Below are 18,374 nucleotides of genomic sequence, written 5' to 3'. Positions count from 1 at the left end.
GTGTACAGTAAGTGAGAGTGTACAGTAAGTGTACAGTAAGTGAGGGTGTACAGTAAGTGAGAGTGTACAGTAAGTGAGAGTGTACAGTAAGTGAGGGTGTACAGTAAGTGTACAGTAAGTGAGGGTGTACAGTAAGTGAGAGTGTACAGTAAGTGTACAGTAAGTGTACAGTAAGTGTACAGTAAGTGAGAGTGTACAGTAAGTGTACAGTAAGTGTACAGTAAGTGAGGGTGTACAGTAAGTGTACAGTAAGTGAGGGTGTACAGTAAGTGAGAGTGTACAGTAAGTGAGGGTGTACAGTAAGTGAGAGTGTACAGTAAGTGAGGGTGTACAGTAAGTGAGGGTGTACAGTAAGTGAGAGTGTACAGTAAGTGAGAGTGTACAGTAAGTGAGGGTGTACAGTAAGTGAGAGTGTACAGTAAGTGAGGGTGTACAGTAAGTGAGGGTGTACAGTAAGTGAGGGAATGTATTTTTGTCTGCCCCCAGGTGCCGGGTCCCTGAGGGCCAAGTTTGAACTGTCAGACGGACCCTCGAGCTTCTCCACCCTGGCAGTGCAGTTTATGAGTGAGGGGAGCACCCTGTCAGGGGCGGACATGGAGCTGGTGGGGGCGGGGTACAGACTGTCTCTCAACAAGAAGAGGTTTGCTACAGGTATGTGGTGCTGGATCATCCTTACCTACCTGATATTCATGTAATGCTCCAGCAACTCAAACCTTTGTTCTGTTCTGCAGGACGTTATATGGCCGATTGCTGAGGTGACCCAACACTCATGAAATCAAATCTTCAGACACAAACGGCTTCCTGAACCTCTGGATCCATCTGAGCTTTTGCCCGGGAGGCGAGAATCTCACTACAATAAAAAAGCACTGAGTATTGAACACTGTTTAAAAGAATAAAAGAAGACGAGCTTTCAGGAAATGTGTAGATATGAATTCTAATAATGCTTTCTGATCAACTCACTTGTGTATAGTCAGAAACAATTTATGAATTAGATATACATCTATATTGTATTTGAAATCAGAAAAAAAAAGTGCACTAACAATCTTTAACATGCTCTTCTTCCTCTTATAGTCATTTCTCAAGAGTCCATAGGGAATATAAAACAAAACCATGTCTGCGTGGAAGAAAATAATCTGCTCTTTTCTCTTTTCTGTGAACTGTAAATATTAACTCTGATTATTCTGCTCGACCAGCTCTGACTCAACGCTCAAATCAGTTCTGTTTACTGAACCTTTCTCTTTCCATGATTTGTCTTTTTCTCATCACGTGCAATGAAGCAATGAAGGTATAATCTGTCTTCGACACACACTTACACTATGGCACAAGCTTGATTTCTGAAAATAACAAGTGCTTTTTAACAAATGCAAAAAATCTGACCTCAGTGCCTCCTCTTATTCTGTGGATCAAAAGGCAAAAAAACGTGCGTCAATGATTGGCCCACATGTGGGTAGCTTTGAATCGCCCCTAGTGGGGTCTGATCAGTGGGATCTTTTTTAAATTCTATATGTTTCCCCTTTCAGTCATGGCTTATATTTTTACAATTCTTAAGCCCTTCATTTTTATACTTTTTGACTGTAAACATTGTGTCAAATGTCAGTTGCTTTAAAAAACGAATCAAGAGAGATTACCCTAAATAACTTGCAGCCTTTTTTTAAACTGGTGTTTTTTTTATCAAACTTTGGTTTCCTATTAATGGAGAAATGTGCCGGAATCAAACTTTTCTCTCATCTTGTTTGTATACTACAACACAGTCAATGAGAATAGCACCAACAATGTGCCAGTCTTTTTTTTTACTTCTACTATTTGGATGTTGAAGGGAAAATCTCCTCTTTTTACAACTGCCTTCCAGCAATGAATGAGTCATATTGGCCTTATTTGATTGAATGTAATCATCAAACTGTTTTATAGCTTGTATGTTTTCTATTCAACACTCGTCTGTTGACTTGTACCCCTCTCTCACAATGTAAGTGAGTAGAAGCACAATAAGGCCAAATTAATGATGGAAATGCCTTATCACAACGTTTTGACGCTGAGTGATCCTGTGTTGTTGACTGTGGTTAGATATTGTGACACAGTATTGCCATTGACCTGTGATACATTACTGGCCTGCCTTTCACCCAGTGCATGCTGGGAGAAGCCTCTTTTAACTATACACAGCACAACCGGGTATAGAAAATGGATGGATGGATGAACATGACCACGTTTGACTCTCGGTGCTTCATTTTTCTGTCTTTTACTAATGAAGGTTGCTGTAGAGGCTGCTGTACTTCTTGATGGAGTACTTTTATGTGTTTCATTGTCCAAACCATGTACTGATCCTTTCATTGGTTAAAATGCTGGTAGGTGTAGTCAGTTACGTGGAAGCTGTGATTCAAAATTGATGACCCTTTTTAGGGCAGGGGTTTCTAACACTGTGCCTCGTTTGGCCAACTGACCTCTTAGATAGGATTTTAGAAACTAACTTTTCACATCAGGCTTGTTTTTAACCGTCAGCCATAGAACAGGCTCAATATGGCAGGTCATTTAAGCTCATATCCATACTTCATTCATCCTTTGTCAAATGATCATTTATTTGATTTCACTCTTCATATCATTACCAGCTTTGTACAATTCTGGAACACGATTCAAGCCTTTATTAATATTCTAGAGGCAAACAATAATCCTTAAGTGGCGGATGGAAAGATCCATTTAAGTTGGTTATGCTGAAATGTTGTATCACTCTGAACTTTAACCAGGTGTTTGAAACGAATGAGTTCACACACAATCGTAGCTCCAGATATGTGTACAGTGAGACATCAGCGTGTAGCGCTGTGTTTCCCTTTGTAAAGCATACCTGTGGTTTGGATCAGAACAGCCAAATGCATAAAAAGAACAAGTAAACACATTTCATGTTCAGTATTAGCAAGCTGGTTCTTGCTCTCCTAACGAAAAGTACAAAACAAAGTAAAGAGGCTCCTTTTCCCTCACTTTCACATCCTTTCTTTCTTTATATGTTGTATTGGACAGAGTTTAAAGAGAGCATTATTGTGTAAATGATTCTCTTAAATTGTACATTTTTACCAATATCTCAGCCACTTTCTGTCTCAACTTTATGATTGCTCATTGTGTCTGTATTAAATGTGTAATATATGAATATATACAAATATATTAAAATGACTAAGGGTGTTCTGTGTGTTTCTTTTAGCCTCGCCATAGAGATCTAGAAAGAGCTTCAATCATATCTCAAAATGTACTCGTACTCTTCTTCACCATGTGAGTCTGTGGGTGTGTTTGTGTGTGTGTCTGCACTGATGTTGTCTTTGTTGACTACAACAGTGTAAAGTTCAACATGCAGTAACAAACAGAGCTGTGTGGTTGAGATTGATTTGAATTTGAAGAACAGGGTTTAGATACTGTTGGTCCATCCACTTGATGCACCTGGTCCGGTTTAGCATCCCGCCTGATGTGATCCCATTGAAAGATACTCAAGATCTTATTTTCTGCCTTAATTTGACACTTGTTCTGAAAGTTAAGGTGTATAAGGTGCAGGAAACGGGGGGCGGGGGCTATGACCATGCTGCAAGCTTAGCTGCTTGAAAAGTTATTTGAAATTGAAATTGCTAATATGGAGCAGGGTCGACTATGGTGGTTGCAGAAAGAAGTCTGGTTGATTGTTTAGAGGTCTATGAGGAAAGCCCCTTACTCTAACTTGGTATATTACCTCAGTGGACATTGTAAACATGAGTTTGTTGCCCAGATCGCTAGTTTCAAGTCTTTGGCATAACGTTATGATGTTCTTTTTGTAAATGATCTTCCTGTTTAGAGTAAAATAAAATATATTTAAGGGCCTGCTACCTTGTCATTGGTGTGTTGCTACCAAGGTGCAGTCCAGTCTGGGTGTTTAGGTTTTTTCTTGGATCTTCAACCTTTTGAGCAATGTGTTTTCAGTTCATTCAAGTAACATTTTTACATTCTGGTCCCCTTGTGTGTTGTGCTTTGCTCCAACCTCTCTTTTCACTTTTGTTGAATGCCAAAACGCCAAACCTAAGCACATGTAGCAAATATCCATCTACATCCCTGCAAAATATGCTGATGAATTGTTGTAGGCTCAAAAGTCTGGATTTTCAATAGCAACTATTATCCTTTTTTTCTTTTAAGTAAACACAATCCATGCAGGAAGACAGGGCATGAAAACAAAGCTAGACACCACCACACATGTTTCTGATGTAGGAACCTCATGCAGAGCTTTGCTTAGGAGGATGTATGCATGACTGTGCGTCCACGCTCAGCACTACATCAACACCTTGTCCATATTTACACACTCAGTCATGCCTTGTGTCCCTCGGCCAGAAGACCTCCTCCTCGCTGTTTGAATTCACCGCCTGAGCTGCCTTTTCACAGCCACATGTGTGAGCCATCAGTGTTGACTCCACTTTTCCCTGTCCGCCTCACTCAGACAAGGAGAAGGAGATCTTAGGCTTCCTCCTGTATGATGTTATTCTCTTACAGGCCAAAGTGAGATATCTGAGCTGCTGAAGTCATATTCAGAATCTGTTGGTCCATATGTAGACTCTGGTGTGTGGTCAGGCATTTTAAACAAGTTGAGCGGATCTTTGAGTGCGTTGATCACACAAGTAGAAGCCTTCTAGAGGGAAACGTGATGGAGAAAGCTTATTTGACATGATTTACCTGATTGCCAAGAACTAGATGAGAAGATTGATTCCACTCTCTTGTATGCTAAATGAGGCTAGAGTACGTTAGCTTAGCTTAAAGACTGCATACGTTGGAACAGATAGCCAGGCTCAGATCTAAGTTATTTTTTCGTATTAGTGTTGCTCTTAAGGCAGAAATGCTTATAAGTTTGAGTAACATTTTATTCATTTGTATCCCTCATAGTTGTAGGAGTTTAGTCTACAACTCAAAGCTTTTTAATCCAATGTTAGTGAACCTTTAAGTCATTAGTGTAATTTTCATCCACATTTGTATTTCTTAATTTGTCAGTTGTTATTTATTTTTTTAGTCTTTGTCTTCTGAGTGTAGTCTCAAATGTCCTTCTTCAGTCATCTGGTTAAAACAGTTTACTAAATCTAGATTAGCCAAAATATATGATTATTATTCATATAAGTCAGACTTTACATTATATATTTTCTTTGATGAAGAAAAGGTTTAATGACTTAGATCAGGGGATTGATCTTCTCCCAAATGTCAAACTAGAGTGTAAATCTGTGCTCTGGGATGGTGGATCTGTCTGGTGTCCATTAAGAGGGTCTGAATCATCTCTGTGAAACAGTGGAGCAGAGGGAGCATTTAGTCTTTGTTGTTCGGCATCACAGTTATGTTGGTCCAAAGGCCCTCTGGAACCATAGACTTGAGTTATTCTAGGATCCAGCGAGCGAGCCCCACATCAGTAACATTTATGGACAATTGAGAATTGATGTGCCTATTTGATCTCCCTCTTCTCCACTAGGAAAGCCATCTGAACAAACATGCATGGTGTAGGTTTATAGCACTAATATGGACGCTGCTTTTTCTTTGCTACTCCTGCTTAACTCCAAAACGCAGACGACCTCTTTAGAATAACTCAAACCCGGATCACGTCAGACTCCCTTTCAAAGGAATCTGTCAAATTTCCCTTCAACTCTTTTATTTTGGCAATAAAACCATGAACACAATTCACTGTTAATCAAGCTGACAAATAATGTATTACTTCAAAAGGACTTGGACAAACGTATTTAATCTGGCTGACACCGGGGTATCACCAATTTATCAGCCAGTCCATCATATTCAAAACACATGTGAGTGTTTTAATAGATGTTGGGTATTGTTGCCAGAAGTCAGAAGATTGAAATCTCTTAACAGCAGCTGCTTAGCAAGAAATGACAAAAATGAAATTTGTTGTGTAACATGTCATCACAAATACCCATGTGTGTTTTCTCCATGGGGGCATTACTGAATAAACCTCTCAGGGGGCCTCTAAGCCAGAACCATGCGTGAAGTTGCTCAGTCAAAGAGTTGTTCAGGTCCAAAACTGAAGTGAAGTATTTCTATGCATATCATTGAATAAGGAATAGTCAAAAAGAAAGTATAATTTTTCTCCTACAGCATAGATTTGTCATTGAGGTCCTTGCTCACCAGAGAAATGGCTTCTTTTGTTAGAATTGGGGAGACATTTGCGCCACCAAGGTGTGTGTGTGTATATATATATATATATATGGGTATATATATGTATATATATGTGTATGTACTGAGAGTGTTCATCATGGGTACTATCCCCCATGTTCAAATGGGCTTTTGCCCTGACCTTCTGGAAGTACTCCATTGGTTAAAAATTGTTATTGATCATTTGTAGACGGTTTTCTGTTTTATAAATTACTTTTGATAATGGAAGTGTAGAAGTTTGCAGAATAGGTTTCTTGGAAATCAGTTTCCTAGGGAATTGTTCAAGTGTGTGTGCCTTGTTAATTAAAAAGGAAATGTAATGCTAATTAGTGTGAATGCTGTTTACAACATTCCACTATAGTTCTTAAAATCTTTATTCTTCAACTTCATCTTATTTCAGTTCTTTTGTACGTTTTTTGCCTTCGAAAAACTTCAGCATACTTTCAGCTACAGAAACCATGCAAATAAAAAAAATATTCAGCCTTTTCTGCACATGATGGGAAACGTTCAACTTTTTCAAAATATATTATACTTTTTGAAATATTCAGCTTTTTAAACTCTTTTTTTAACATGTAACTCAATGGGAGGAACCTTCAAATCCTCTTTTACCTACACCGTGCGCCAAATGCTACTACTTCCACATACTTTCAGACTTTTGAGACTTCATTCCAACTTTAATACGGTCACAAGACCTTCAGCTATTACATTACATTACATTACATTACATTACATTACATTAAATTACATTACATTACTTTGCATTTAGCTGACGGTTTTATCCAAAGCGACTTACAATAAGTGCATTCGACCAGGAAGATACAACCTTGAAGAAAACAGAATCCTATAAGTACATCAGGTTTCATAGAGCCAAACATTTCAAGTGCNGACTTTTGAGACTTCATTCCAACTTTAATACGGTCACAAGACCTTCAGCTATTACATTACATTACATTACATTGCATTTAGCTGACGCTTTTATCCAAAGCGACTTACAATAAGTNCTTCCACATACTTTCAGACTTTTGAGACTTCATTCCAACTTTAATACGGTCACAAGACCTTCAGCTATTACATTACATTACATTACATTACATTACATTAAATTACATTACATTACTTTGCATTTAGCTGACGGTTTTATCCAAAGCGACTTACAATAAGTGCATTCGACCAGGAAGATACAACCTTGAAGAAAACAGAATCCTATAAGTACATCAGGTTTCATAGAGCCAAACATTTCAAGTGCTACTCAACTGGCTTTAGAAAGCCAGCCCTTTATTAGTATATAAGTGCTTTGTTAGTAATTCAATCGCTCGAAGTGGAGTCGAAAGAGATGAGTTTTCAGTCTGAAGAAGATGTGTAAGCTTTCTGCTGTCCTGATGTCAATGGGGAGCTCATTCCACCATTTTGGAGCCAGGATAGCAAACCCACGTGTTTTTACTGATGGGAACTTGGGTCCCCCTCGCAGTGCGGGTGCAGCGAGCTGTTTGGCTGATGCAAAGCGGAGTGCACGTGCTGGGGTGTACGGTTTAACCATGTCCTGGATGTAGGAAGGGCCAGATCCATTCGCAGCATGGTACGCAAGTACCAGTGTCTTGAAGTGGATTCTAGCAGTTACTGGAAGCCAGTGAAGGGAGCGGAGGAGCGGCGTGGTGTGGGAGAATTTTGGAAGGTTGAAGACCAGACGAGCCGCTGTATTCTGGATGAGCTGCAGAGGTCGGATGGCACATGCAGGCAGACCAGCCAGGAGGGAGTTGCAGTAATCTAGGCGTGAGATGACGAGAGCCTGGACCAGAACCTGCGCTGATGTCTGGGTCAGCTGGGGACGTATCCTCCTGATGTTGTAAAGCGTGTATCTGCAGCAGCGGGTTGTAGCAGCAATGTTTGCAGTGAAGGACAGTTTGTTATCTAGGGTCACACCCAGATTCCTTGCAGTCTGAGTCGGGGAAACAACAGAGGGACCGATGTTGATTGTTAGGTCAAGAGTGGGACAATCTTTTCCCGGAAGGAAAAGCAGTTCAGTCTTGTCAAGGTTGAGCTTGAGGTGATGAGCAGACATCCACCGAGAGATGTCTGCTAGGCAAGCAGAGATGCGTGCGACGACCTGGGTCTCTGAGCGGGGAAAGGACAGAATTAGTTGGGTGTCGTCAGCGTAGCAGTGGTATGAAAAACCATGCGGGCTAATGACAGACCCGTGCGGGCTAATGACAGACCCAGCTATAGAACGTATTCTTCAGATCTTTGATATCTTTTACACTTTTTGAGATATTTAACTTAGTTTGGAGCTTGGTAAAGAGGCCTTCTTCAGATTTTAACATTAGGGTGTATTGCGCAGCTCGTTAAGGCTTAGAGTGCGTGATGTCACAGTTAGAGTGCAGCAGAGCTTGAAATTCGCCTTCATTCTTTTTTTTTTAAACCTGCCATAATTCCCAAACCCTAAACTCCGTCCTTGGACATAATTTTTCATGAACAACGTAGGAAAACCTCTCCTACATTGAAGAATTAAAAAAAATTAAGATTTTTTTTTTAACAGAATGCCTCTTGAGGGCATGAAGAGACAAAAACTTTCAACAAGTCTCCATCAAGGCCCATTGTAAATTCAGCCTGATCTTTCCTCAGAGCACCAGCTGCACACCTTTAATAAATCTTCCAAAAATGCCACATTATTGACCCGAAAGTACACAAAAAGCACACTTCGACGTTCAGGGTCCTTGACATGCATCACGGGTTGAAATGTTACCGATGGCAGCTATCGTTGTTTTAACTATAATTAGGAATATAAGAGGTTTATTTCTCATTCACATCAATGGAAAGGCTCTCCTTTCACTGATCACTGCACATCTCCATGGTAACCTTTGATCTCTGCACACAGGAGTTTGATAACGTCGTCACCATGGTAACCTTTGATCTCTGGGCTCACACACAGGTGTTTGATGACGTCGTCACCTCAAACACAAACACAGAGCGCGTTTCTCAATGTTGAGGAAGACTGCTCCAGAGCCACTATTTCAAGCATACTACGTCATCGAGTGCCACCGAAGGGCTGTTCCAATGTCAAGCATACTTGGAATTCTACCGAGGCTGGCGTACTTCGTAGCGGGAAATTTTGAGGCTGCACATGTGTAGACTCCGCGGTCTTAAAATCCCCAAAATGCTTTGCGCACGGACCAATTTCCAAATCTTTGGCGGAAATCGCGCTCCATTTAAGGCGGGGCCATATGACGCACACCTGCACACCTGTTAGCCTGTTCCACAATTCTTCGTTTTCCGAGGCTAGGAAGGATTCTTGCCTCGCTTCTGAAGCAACTGACTCGGAAGACATGTGCTACCAAGCAAGCGTCCTCGACATTGAGAAACACCCACAGACTGGAGTTTAACATACTGTCTCAGCCTATTCTTTTCTGTCTGATGAAGACTTCATACTGACTTCAACATGTTCCACATATTTTATACATTATTGGTGGCGTATGGTTTTAGTCCAAAAGTTTGCAGTTAAAATATTCTGCTGCTCTTCAAAGCGTTTTTACTTTCTTTTCTCTTCTTAATACACATTCATTCACTACTACGTACATCTGATATCTAACTCCTTCAGCCTACTTTCAGCTACAGAAACCATTCAGCTATTAAATTATTCAGCTATTTCAGGACATTGAAGCTGTTGTTTATACCTTTTTCAAACCTTTTCTTTTAAATATTAAGCTTCTTTACTATTTTTCCTACTCTTCCAGTTTAACATTTACTTAAAGTTGAACTTACTTGGTTTTTGTAGCTAAAAGTATCTACAGAGACCCTTCAACTAATACAATATAAAGCTTTTTCTGCATTTTCTGCTAAATTCAGCAACAAATGTACACAGTTTACAGCATTCACACGCATTTTCTGCAGGAAATGCATTTCTAGTTTCCAGGTTCATGTTTGTGTTGTATGCCTGTACTGTGACATGTCTCCATGCTGTAATGTTCAAAAAGGTCTTGAATATGAGATTCAGTCATATTTTATTTGACTTGAAATGGTGTTTCAAATTGTGCCTGTTCTATCTGACTTAAAATGTAAGACATTGTTGTGAAGAGATAACTGGCTGCACCAAACTGTTTTGGTCTTGTTTTATTTTATTTGCAATGTAGGCCTCATAATGCTAGCTATAAGGCTAATTTTATTTAGGTTGGTTTCCATACAAATGCCACACTTTGTTGTATGTTAAAGTACATGGTGTTGATTTTATTTCATTGACATATGGGTGGGCCACTTTATGCAATTTAGACATTATGAAGTGTGGACCTTTGCTGGGAGGAAATATGAGGGTTAGGGTTATTGGACCTCTTTAAAGTGTCAGACGGTGAATCCTGAGACGGACAGATACAGGAATACTACCTTTTGATTCCACTGGATTTTTTTTTCTGACCTCTGCTAGAAAGGTGAAATGATTCAGAGGAAGTGAAAGTCAGTTGCAGCGAGGAGACACTCAGTCCCGGAGTGGACCCTTCCGTGCCATGTTCACAGAGGCACGTCACAGGCTATTTGTCATCGTAAGCGCGTGTGTGTGAGCGTGTGTTGAGGGAGGGGATCGCTGAGAAATGGTCACATCTTAATTCCTGCAGTGATCCATTGGCCCTATTTTGTTGGCCCAACAGCATGTGCCACTGGAATTGTGTTGCTTTGTACTGTATGTATACTTAATCCATACTTAGACCCCTGCTTTGAATAAGAAAAAACTCAAAATATCCTTAATGGAGCAAAAAAGGAGGAACCTCAGGAAGAGCCTGAGAGGAATGGTTATTATAAACATATAACAATAGTATATTTGAAGTATGGAAATCCGAGGAACTATATTTCTGTATTTAGATAGTTGCTGCCTAAACCGGTTGGATAAATAGATGAGGAAATCCTTTAAACATGGGAGAAGAGACAAGGACAGTGTTTGCACATAAGGACAAGAGGAAATAAGGTCGAAAAGGTCACTTTTTTTGTACACTTAAAAGCTTCAGGCTCAAGGTAAAAAGAGGTACATTTGGGGCCCAATGTGCACTTCTGATGCATTAGTGCATGATGGAAATGTGAGTGATGTGTAACTATTTAGGATTCTCAAAATATGTTATCGGTATATTTGTTAAAGAGGACATATTCAAAAAGAAATGTCCAGGTTCATATCAGTATTCTGTGCCTCTAATTTAATGTTCAAAAAGCTCTTTATTTTTCTCTTACTGCCTGTGCTGCAGCACCTCTTTTCACCCTCTGTCTGAAACCAGAGCCCAGTCTGCTCTGATTGGTTAGCTGGCCGGCTCGGTTGTGATTGGTTACATGGTTCTGTTATGATTGGTCAACCGATTACAGATTTCCCACCCCTTAGCCCAGGGCCAACTTGAGGCCCCACGCAAAGTTATATGATGGGAGGGGGTGCTAGTGGAGGCCCCCTCCGTAAGATGAGGTCCCCTCCGCAAGATGAGGCCCCACGCAGTCTTCGTGATCGGCCTGTTGGGAGGGACGGCCCTGCCTTAGCCTATCACGCACAATGTGTTGGAGCGTTAGCCAATAGGAGCGCGAGTGTTACATGTTACATAGTGATCTCATTAGGTTGTAATGTAATGTAAACAAAGGAGTCTAATGAAGAGGTTTCAGGCAGGAGGTGAATGTGTAGGAAACTTGCCTTTGCAGACCATTTACATGCACAAAGATCTTTAAAGTGGCATTAATGCTGAACTTAAGGTATTTGACATGTGGCTGCTCTTGGATTATTTCTGACATAAGAGCGAGTTTTCTTTCGTAGAATGGTGGCACATAGATCAAGTGTAATGAAGCATAGGCCCAGGGGATCAATACACCCTAGTGTGAGGTAATAGCGCGCACACACACACACACACACACACACACACACACACACACACACACACACACACACACACACACACACTGATCTCTCCTTCCTTCCAGAGAGGAAATGTTCAGACCATAAATATTTGGAGTTGGCTAATTGAAAGAATCTGTGCAGCTTCAATTCTGGGGGGTTCTTTAAACACTGCCCTCATATGGATTCTTTGTATAGTTATCTGTCCCTTTGTTCATTAGTGCCAAGTGAAATGAACTGAGGCTATAGTAAACATAAAGACAGAAAGACGCACACATTCAGGGACACTGACACACACAGGTTAGGTTTGTCTGCCTCTGGCATTGTGTGTTTGATAGTCTGTTGTTTCCTTTTGTTTTGCTTGTGATCCTGCCTTCCGACCGGCAGGTTTGTGACACGCAACACAGAGCGGACGTGCTTTCATGCAGGCGAATGCAAGCTGTCCACTGGGAGAAGAGCAGACTGCTAGGAAATTCAACTGAAAAAATGTTTGCATGTCACCGTGTTTGCATTCGGGATTAAAAATTCAGGAACATAGGTGTTTTTTTAGTGCACACACACATGTCTAGCTGTTTTTTTAGACTGCTCTGCTGCAGCCTAGAGAGGAAACACTGAGTAAGGGAGACTATAGTATGATACATAAGTAAGCTTTATAGAAATCAAATTAAGTTTATACAAATACAAATGCAACCATAAGATATAATGGAGATATGTGAAATGGGTCACCCCGATTAGCTTGCCAAAGCTTTATAATAGGGGCCTAGACACTAAACAGAAAATATCTATAATATATATATATATATATAACTAACACTTCTAGAGTTGGAGAGAGTTCATGCATTATTAGAAACATTTACAAGCTAAGGAAAACTAAAAAACCTAATCCTAGCGCTAAAAACTAAATCAAATATACCCTGTGGTCCGAAAACCTTCTAAACATTGGTTTAAAATGGGTAATATTTCAAACCAATCTTCAAAAGCAGTCAGACAACAGTTTCAGGAGAACTGAAACAATAGACTTGTAGACTGAGAGAACAGGCAGCTTTAGTGACACCCCTGTAAAGTGCTGAGGCTCTCTCAGTGGGCCGCCTGCGTGTTCTGTGTGGGTTTCACTTTGTGTGCAGCCCATTTAGCCTCTGACTGTAACACGTATAGCGTGATGTGTTTTTAAGCCCCTCCACTTAACATGCTAGACTGATTGTTCAACTATTGCAGCACGAGCTGTAGCTGATAAGTTATGCATTGCAGCGCAGATGGGAGACGTGTCTGTGTGAAATGACATGTGACAAGGTGGATTTTTGGATCACATTCTATGCGTGCAGGAATCCCCCTTTCTTCTTATTTTCCTGCCTCTCAGATGGACCTTAAACACACCAAATCTCATCTCGTGGTCTTAATGCCTCACGGTATGCTCCCTGGGGGCTGGGGACATGTCTCATACCTGACTAAAATACAAACCTTATAGGGTCTTCTGTAAATATAGTAGCTACTATCATTTCACTGCAGGCTTATGTTTTATTGTGTAGGAGGATGTTTAATACACTAAAATACATATACCGAAACATATTATCTGCCACAAGCATTTCTAATTCACCATCCCAACATTACTCTGTGCATAAATTACTATATATGCATTATTCTGTATACTCTTTGTCTAAATGAGTTCATTTACTGAAAAGGAAAAGCTGCTATTTGTAGATTGTGACTCATAATGTTGCACCGTTGCAAAACAGAATTAAAGTGCAGGTTAATTTATTACTTTAGTTACTCAGTGTGCATACGTTTGACTTCACTGTGAGAAAATCAGTCTGAGTGTCACACACCCAGGAGACTCACGATTGAAGGTTTTCTGGACTCACTTGATGCTGCAAAGGCCTATCATGGAGACCAACCAGGCCAGACATCCTGCACATTCAGACAGTTTGCAGTACAACAAGAAGTCTGGAGTCTTCCTGCTGTTCTCTGGAGTTTCCCTCGGCCTTGCGGGTGCCACTTTAACCACCATGGGCTGGTATCACTACCCAGAAAACTCCAACTTTGGGTGGAACACATTTCTAGGACCCATCCTGATCTCCATCGGAGGCACCGTCATGCTAATCAGCTTCTACAGGTTTGGGGTGGTCTCCTGCGGGCCCTGCCGACAGCTGGGTGAAGGAGCGCCTGCCATGGATCAAACATCAATAGGACCTTCGATCATTTTAAGTGGTATAAATCCACCAATCATGTTACACAATGCCACAGCAATGTTTCATCTTCCACCTCCGTATGACTTTATAAACCGGGAAGTACACCAGGCCGCTGGGTTCCAGTCTGGCCGGTGTGTGAGTGGCGCCGGGTTCTGTGTGGATAATGCAGCATTCACAGCAGAAGAAGAAGAAGAAACAGAGCGCATGAGAAGCAGGTATAAAACACTGCTTAAATACATTGTTCAGACATTTGAGGAAGCACAAAACTTAAACAATCTGTACTTCCAGTTTGGGTACTTAAATGTGACTTTCAGTTTCATACTTCTATTTTGGTTACTAATATAACATTTTTCCCAATGCAATAATTTTCAAAAACACATTATTTTTCTAATACTGTCAGTCTTTCCTTTATTCACCCTCAGTCGAAATTTTTTAAAAGCCACATTGTTAGATGACGCATGTTCGCAAAGGTAGTTTTCAAGCTGTTTGTGGAGAAGCTCGCATTAAGTAGCGGTATATTATACACCTGCATGTTTCCTAGGAAAAGGAAGCAAAATGTTATTGGCAGCCCCTAAAATACTAACTGGGTAGTCTTACTTCACAAAATGTGAGTTGTTAATCACTTGAAATACCCAAATGTGTGTGCATTGACACTGAAGAAAATGTGTTTTTTCATGAAATGTCCCCTTAAAACTGTTGATGAAGTTCTCTCAGCATGCAACAGCACTGAAGCAGCTAAAACTGGCAGAGGTAGAGAGTTAATCTTCAATCTTCAGTCAGATTTGTGCCTATAACTCACAGCTTCTCACAGTGCTCATTAAAACAGAGTGTGCCTGAGTTCATTTCTTATTAACCACAAGATCACTTTCCACTTGGCCCAAAGTGTTTTTGGCTGTCAAACCTCTGTCAATTATAGCGCAATGAATCTCTCTAGAAGTCAACACACGGATATTTGTATAAATCTTTATACTTCAAAATGTGTCAAAAAGTAATATAAGAAGGAAAGAAATGTTTTGCATATATAATGTGTTTAACACTTTCTTAGGCTTTTCATTAAACCAAATAAGGCCTGTGTCAATAAAATGAGGAGGATTAAAACCCAAATTGCTCCTCAAATTCTCTTTTAATCACCCTTGGCATCCAGTCTTACTAGCGGCATCCTCAAAATATGGCTTTCACTGAGTAAAATCAACGCTATAACGTCATATTAAAGGTATTTGACGGTGTATATAAAGCTAATTGGGGCATCATTAATCATATCTCCCCACCTGTTCAACAAAGTGCGGAGGGAATCATAACATGGCGAATTGGCATAAAAAAAATCTTTCTTCCACCAATTGCACGAACCAATTATTTGAAATCCAATCAAATATCCTTGGACAGGCTTTCTGCTCAACACAAAGCTGCTTTTCATTAGTGGAAAGTTGCAAGTTTTCACTTTCTTTTATTGTTTTTAGGCGATTACTCCCAGCAGGTTTCCAGGAAAGTAATTCACTTTAATAAAAGCAGACAGCAGCAATAATACAGTTAACCTAGGATAACTTTAAACTGCTGCCCTGATCTTATGAACACATGCTCTGCTCACCAGCTCTCACTTAAGCTGTCACAACTTCTGACCTGTTTCTGTCTCTTTCCACTGCTTAATGCCACATACATAAGGTAGGAATTGCTCTGTGTTTTCTTTTAAAGGGGCAATCTGCTTCCTAATGTGCGCTTAAAGAATAACTAATTGGGGCTGGAAACACTTGGATATTAGCCAGTTCTTCTCTTTAATCTGTTCTGCCATGTTGTTTTATTCTTGTAGGATTGAGAAGACAGAGGAGGAAAGAAGACGTGGTGATGCTATGAGTTCACGTCCACCTCGATATGAAGACATCTACCCTTCCTTTTTTAAAACAACCTGAATTCTCCTAACTTGTTAGAAATGTCTTTCTTAGCTAAAAATCTTTATTTTTGACATGTTCATTTTAAAGGAAAACTCCAACCTCCCATGTATTTACCACAGCATGTGCAAGTAAGTGAGTGAGTAACTTAGGTTTTACTTCCCTCACACAGCTGTTATCATGTACAGTTACCATCATAATTATGTATGAAGTCATACAAAATGAGGCTCCCTGGAAGAAAACCTCATTAAAATTGAGATTTATGGACAAGCAGCTTCATGTGAGGGCTCTAAGGTTCTGGAAACGTATATATATTTGGCAAAAAACATCACATTTTGTATCCAGTGCTTGTTGTCTCTCAATAGCTGCTGACAACACTGTACAACCATTTCATATTGGCAGAGAAAATAAAGAAAGCAATTGTTGCCTGAAACCAGGACAATTGACCAGATACGTAAAAAGATTAACCATTATTATACTGGGAGAGAATTAACATTAAAAGAGAAAAAAATGTCATGTTTGTTTGTGGATTTAAAAACATCACGAAAGTTAAAAAAATCTAAAAATGTCTTGATGGCAGGCTCTCTTACCACTACTACAAATACTACAAATACTACTACTACTACTACTTATACTTATAGGCTACTAATAAGAGTAATCCTAATAGGTGATGATAAGGACAGTAATCTACTCAATGAAGCTAAAGTGTCCACATTTCCCCTTCTCCCTGCAGGGTCATGTAACAGTTTAATGAAGCGTTCACTGTCGTTTGTGTTTGCAGGATAAACACACTGTAAGGTTCACTGCACCACACGGGGGCAGAAACACTGAGGAAATCTGAACACCTTCACTTACCGGCTCAGGTCAGGTGGTGTTACCGGGACTATTCAAGTATGCTATAATGCATAGCCTATTAATTATGATAATAAGAACAATTAAATTAAATTTCGTTTTGAAAAAACAACATTAGGCTACCTGAAACCATTCTTAGAAAGTGCCTGCCCATCACTAAATGGCACATTTCGTATCCGTCGCAAATAACTTGAATTTTCCAGTTTTATTCGACTTGTGCTTATTAGGCCTATATCTTTATTTTTTACAATTTATTGTAAAAACCTCTTTCGCTTCTATAATGTAGGCTACAGAACTTTCAATGGACTTTTTGTTGAAAGGTCTTAAATAAACACGCCTTGCTTAAAACAGTCCGTGTTAATGATTAATGAATGACGTCATTGCTCCCGGTGTTTACACACTTTTTTCCACTGAGTAACTGTTGGTTATTACAATTAAATCAATTGCACAATTCATAATTTGTGTAAAAATAAAGCATAAAAAAGCCTATTTTTTATGTGTTATCTTTATTTTGTGTATGTTTGTATACTTACATCTATTTCTTTTTTGTAGTTCTTTTTAATGTGTAATCTTTGGGACAACGAAACGCACTTCGGTCTCCCTGTTTGTAACACGATTAGAGATATTGATAATAAAGTTGACTTTGACTAAAAACTCGTCTCATTCATGTGTTTATGAATGAACAGCTAAATTATTTTACAGCATTCAATAATTACATAATTTAATTGTGATCGAATCAGGAAACTTTTGGGGATTCTCTGAAAGTTGATTTAAAGTTAATGTATGTAGTTAAAAGTTATTGTAATGGATACGTGCCAAACAGTTGATGATATATAGATTAAATATCAAATATTTGATATATCTTTTATAAATAGATTCAATTTATAGATGTGAATATTATCTTTTGACATTGGTGATATATTTGTACAAAGAAGTGTTGTGTTTTCTGTATTTCTGTCATTATTATTTTTACCACAAATTGAAAATCATCAGTAGAAAATGCTTTAACTAATTTATTAAACTCTTGATTTGGACAAAGATGATATGTAACTGTGCTCAGCTCGGTAAATATTGAATCCATAACAACAAATATATTTGACAAAATATGGTCAAATCCCCCCCATTTTAACTGCCGGGCTCCGCTCCAAAAAAGCATGCACTGTCCAAATAACTTTCCAAAAATTCACATCAATTTATAAAACATCTCCGGGCCTCCTCAACACGTGTGCCGTGTTCCTGCAGATCTGAGACCGCAGCGCAATATGACTTTCATTATTTTTACAGCACAGTAAAATGCGGGTGGGCGACAGGGCCATTATTTCACCATCCTGCAGCATGGAGGCGATTTATGAAAGTATTACGGAGCATGTTGAACGATCACAACTCTGAAACAAAAAAGAGGGGGAAAAGTGGGAAAGAAAATCGCCCAAAAAGTACAATAATGTGTGTTATTTCAAGCCGGAGGAAAAAACG

The 18,374-nt window shown here is 39.6% G+C and overlaps 2 protein-coding genes across 2 annotated transcripts in view; both read left to right on the top strand.

Annotated features, from left to right (window-relative positions):
- fcho2 (FCH and mu domain containing endocytic adaptor 2) overlaps nt 1-3,156 on the top strand; it is a gene marked incomplete at its 5' end in the record, with an annotated part of 44,412 nt that extends 41,256 nt beyond the window's left edge. Inside the window, 2 exons of the mRNA XM_010790133.1 lie at nt 454-651; nt 732-3,156. Coding sequence (XP_010788435.1) covers nt 454-651; nt 732-754 — 221 coding nt within the window. The remainder of the gene's footprint in view (nt 1-453; nt 652-731) is intronic.
- Nucleotides 3,157-13,795: 10,639 nt separating this feature from the next.
- Nucleotides 13,796-17,528, top strand: tmem174 (transmembrane protein 174). Its single transcript, XM_010790132.1, has 2 exons — nt 13,796-14,381; nt 15,971-17,528. The coding sequence occupies exons 1-2, from the start codon at nt 13,843-13,845 to the stop codon at nt 16,068-16,070; spliced, it is 639 nt and encodes a 212-aa protein (XP_010788434.1). The 5' UTR covers nt 13,796-13,842; the 3' UTR covers nt 16,071-17,528.
- Nucleotides 17,529-18,374: the final 846 nt, after the last annotated feature.

The sequence above is a fragment of the Notothenia coriiceps genome, unplaced genomic scaffold (assembly GCF_000735185.1).
Source record: "Notothenia coriiceps isolate Sejong01 unplaced genomic scaffold, NC01 NC01_scaffold00033779, whole genome shotgun sequence".
Classification (NCBI taxonomy): domain Eukaryota; kingdom Metazoa; phylum Chordata; class Actinopteri; order Perciformes; family Nototheniidae; genus Notothenia; species Notothenia coriiceps.
Note: the sequence above shows the minus strand (reverse complement) of the source record. Positions and strands in the feature narration are given on the sequence as shown.

What these genes read in the sequence shown, in the direction of transcription:
- tmem174 (XM_010790132.1), top strand. Translation starts at nt 13,843, where the DNA reads ATGCTGCAAAGGCCTATCATGGAGACCAACCAGGCCAGACATCCTGCA. An exon ending in ACAGAGCGCATGAGAAGCAG is followed by an intron (nt 14,382 to 15,970) that starts GTATAAAACACT and finishes TTATTCTTGTAG; the next exon opens with GATTGAGAAGACAGAGGAGG.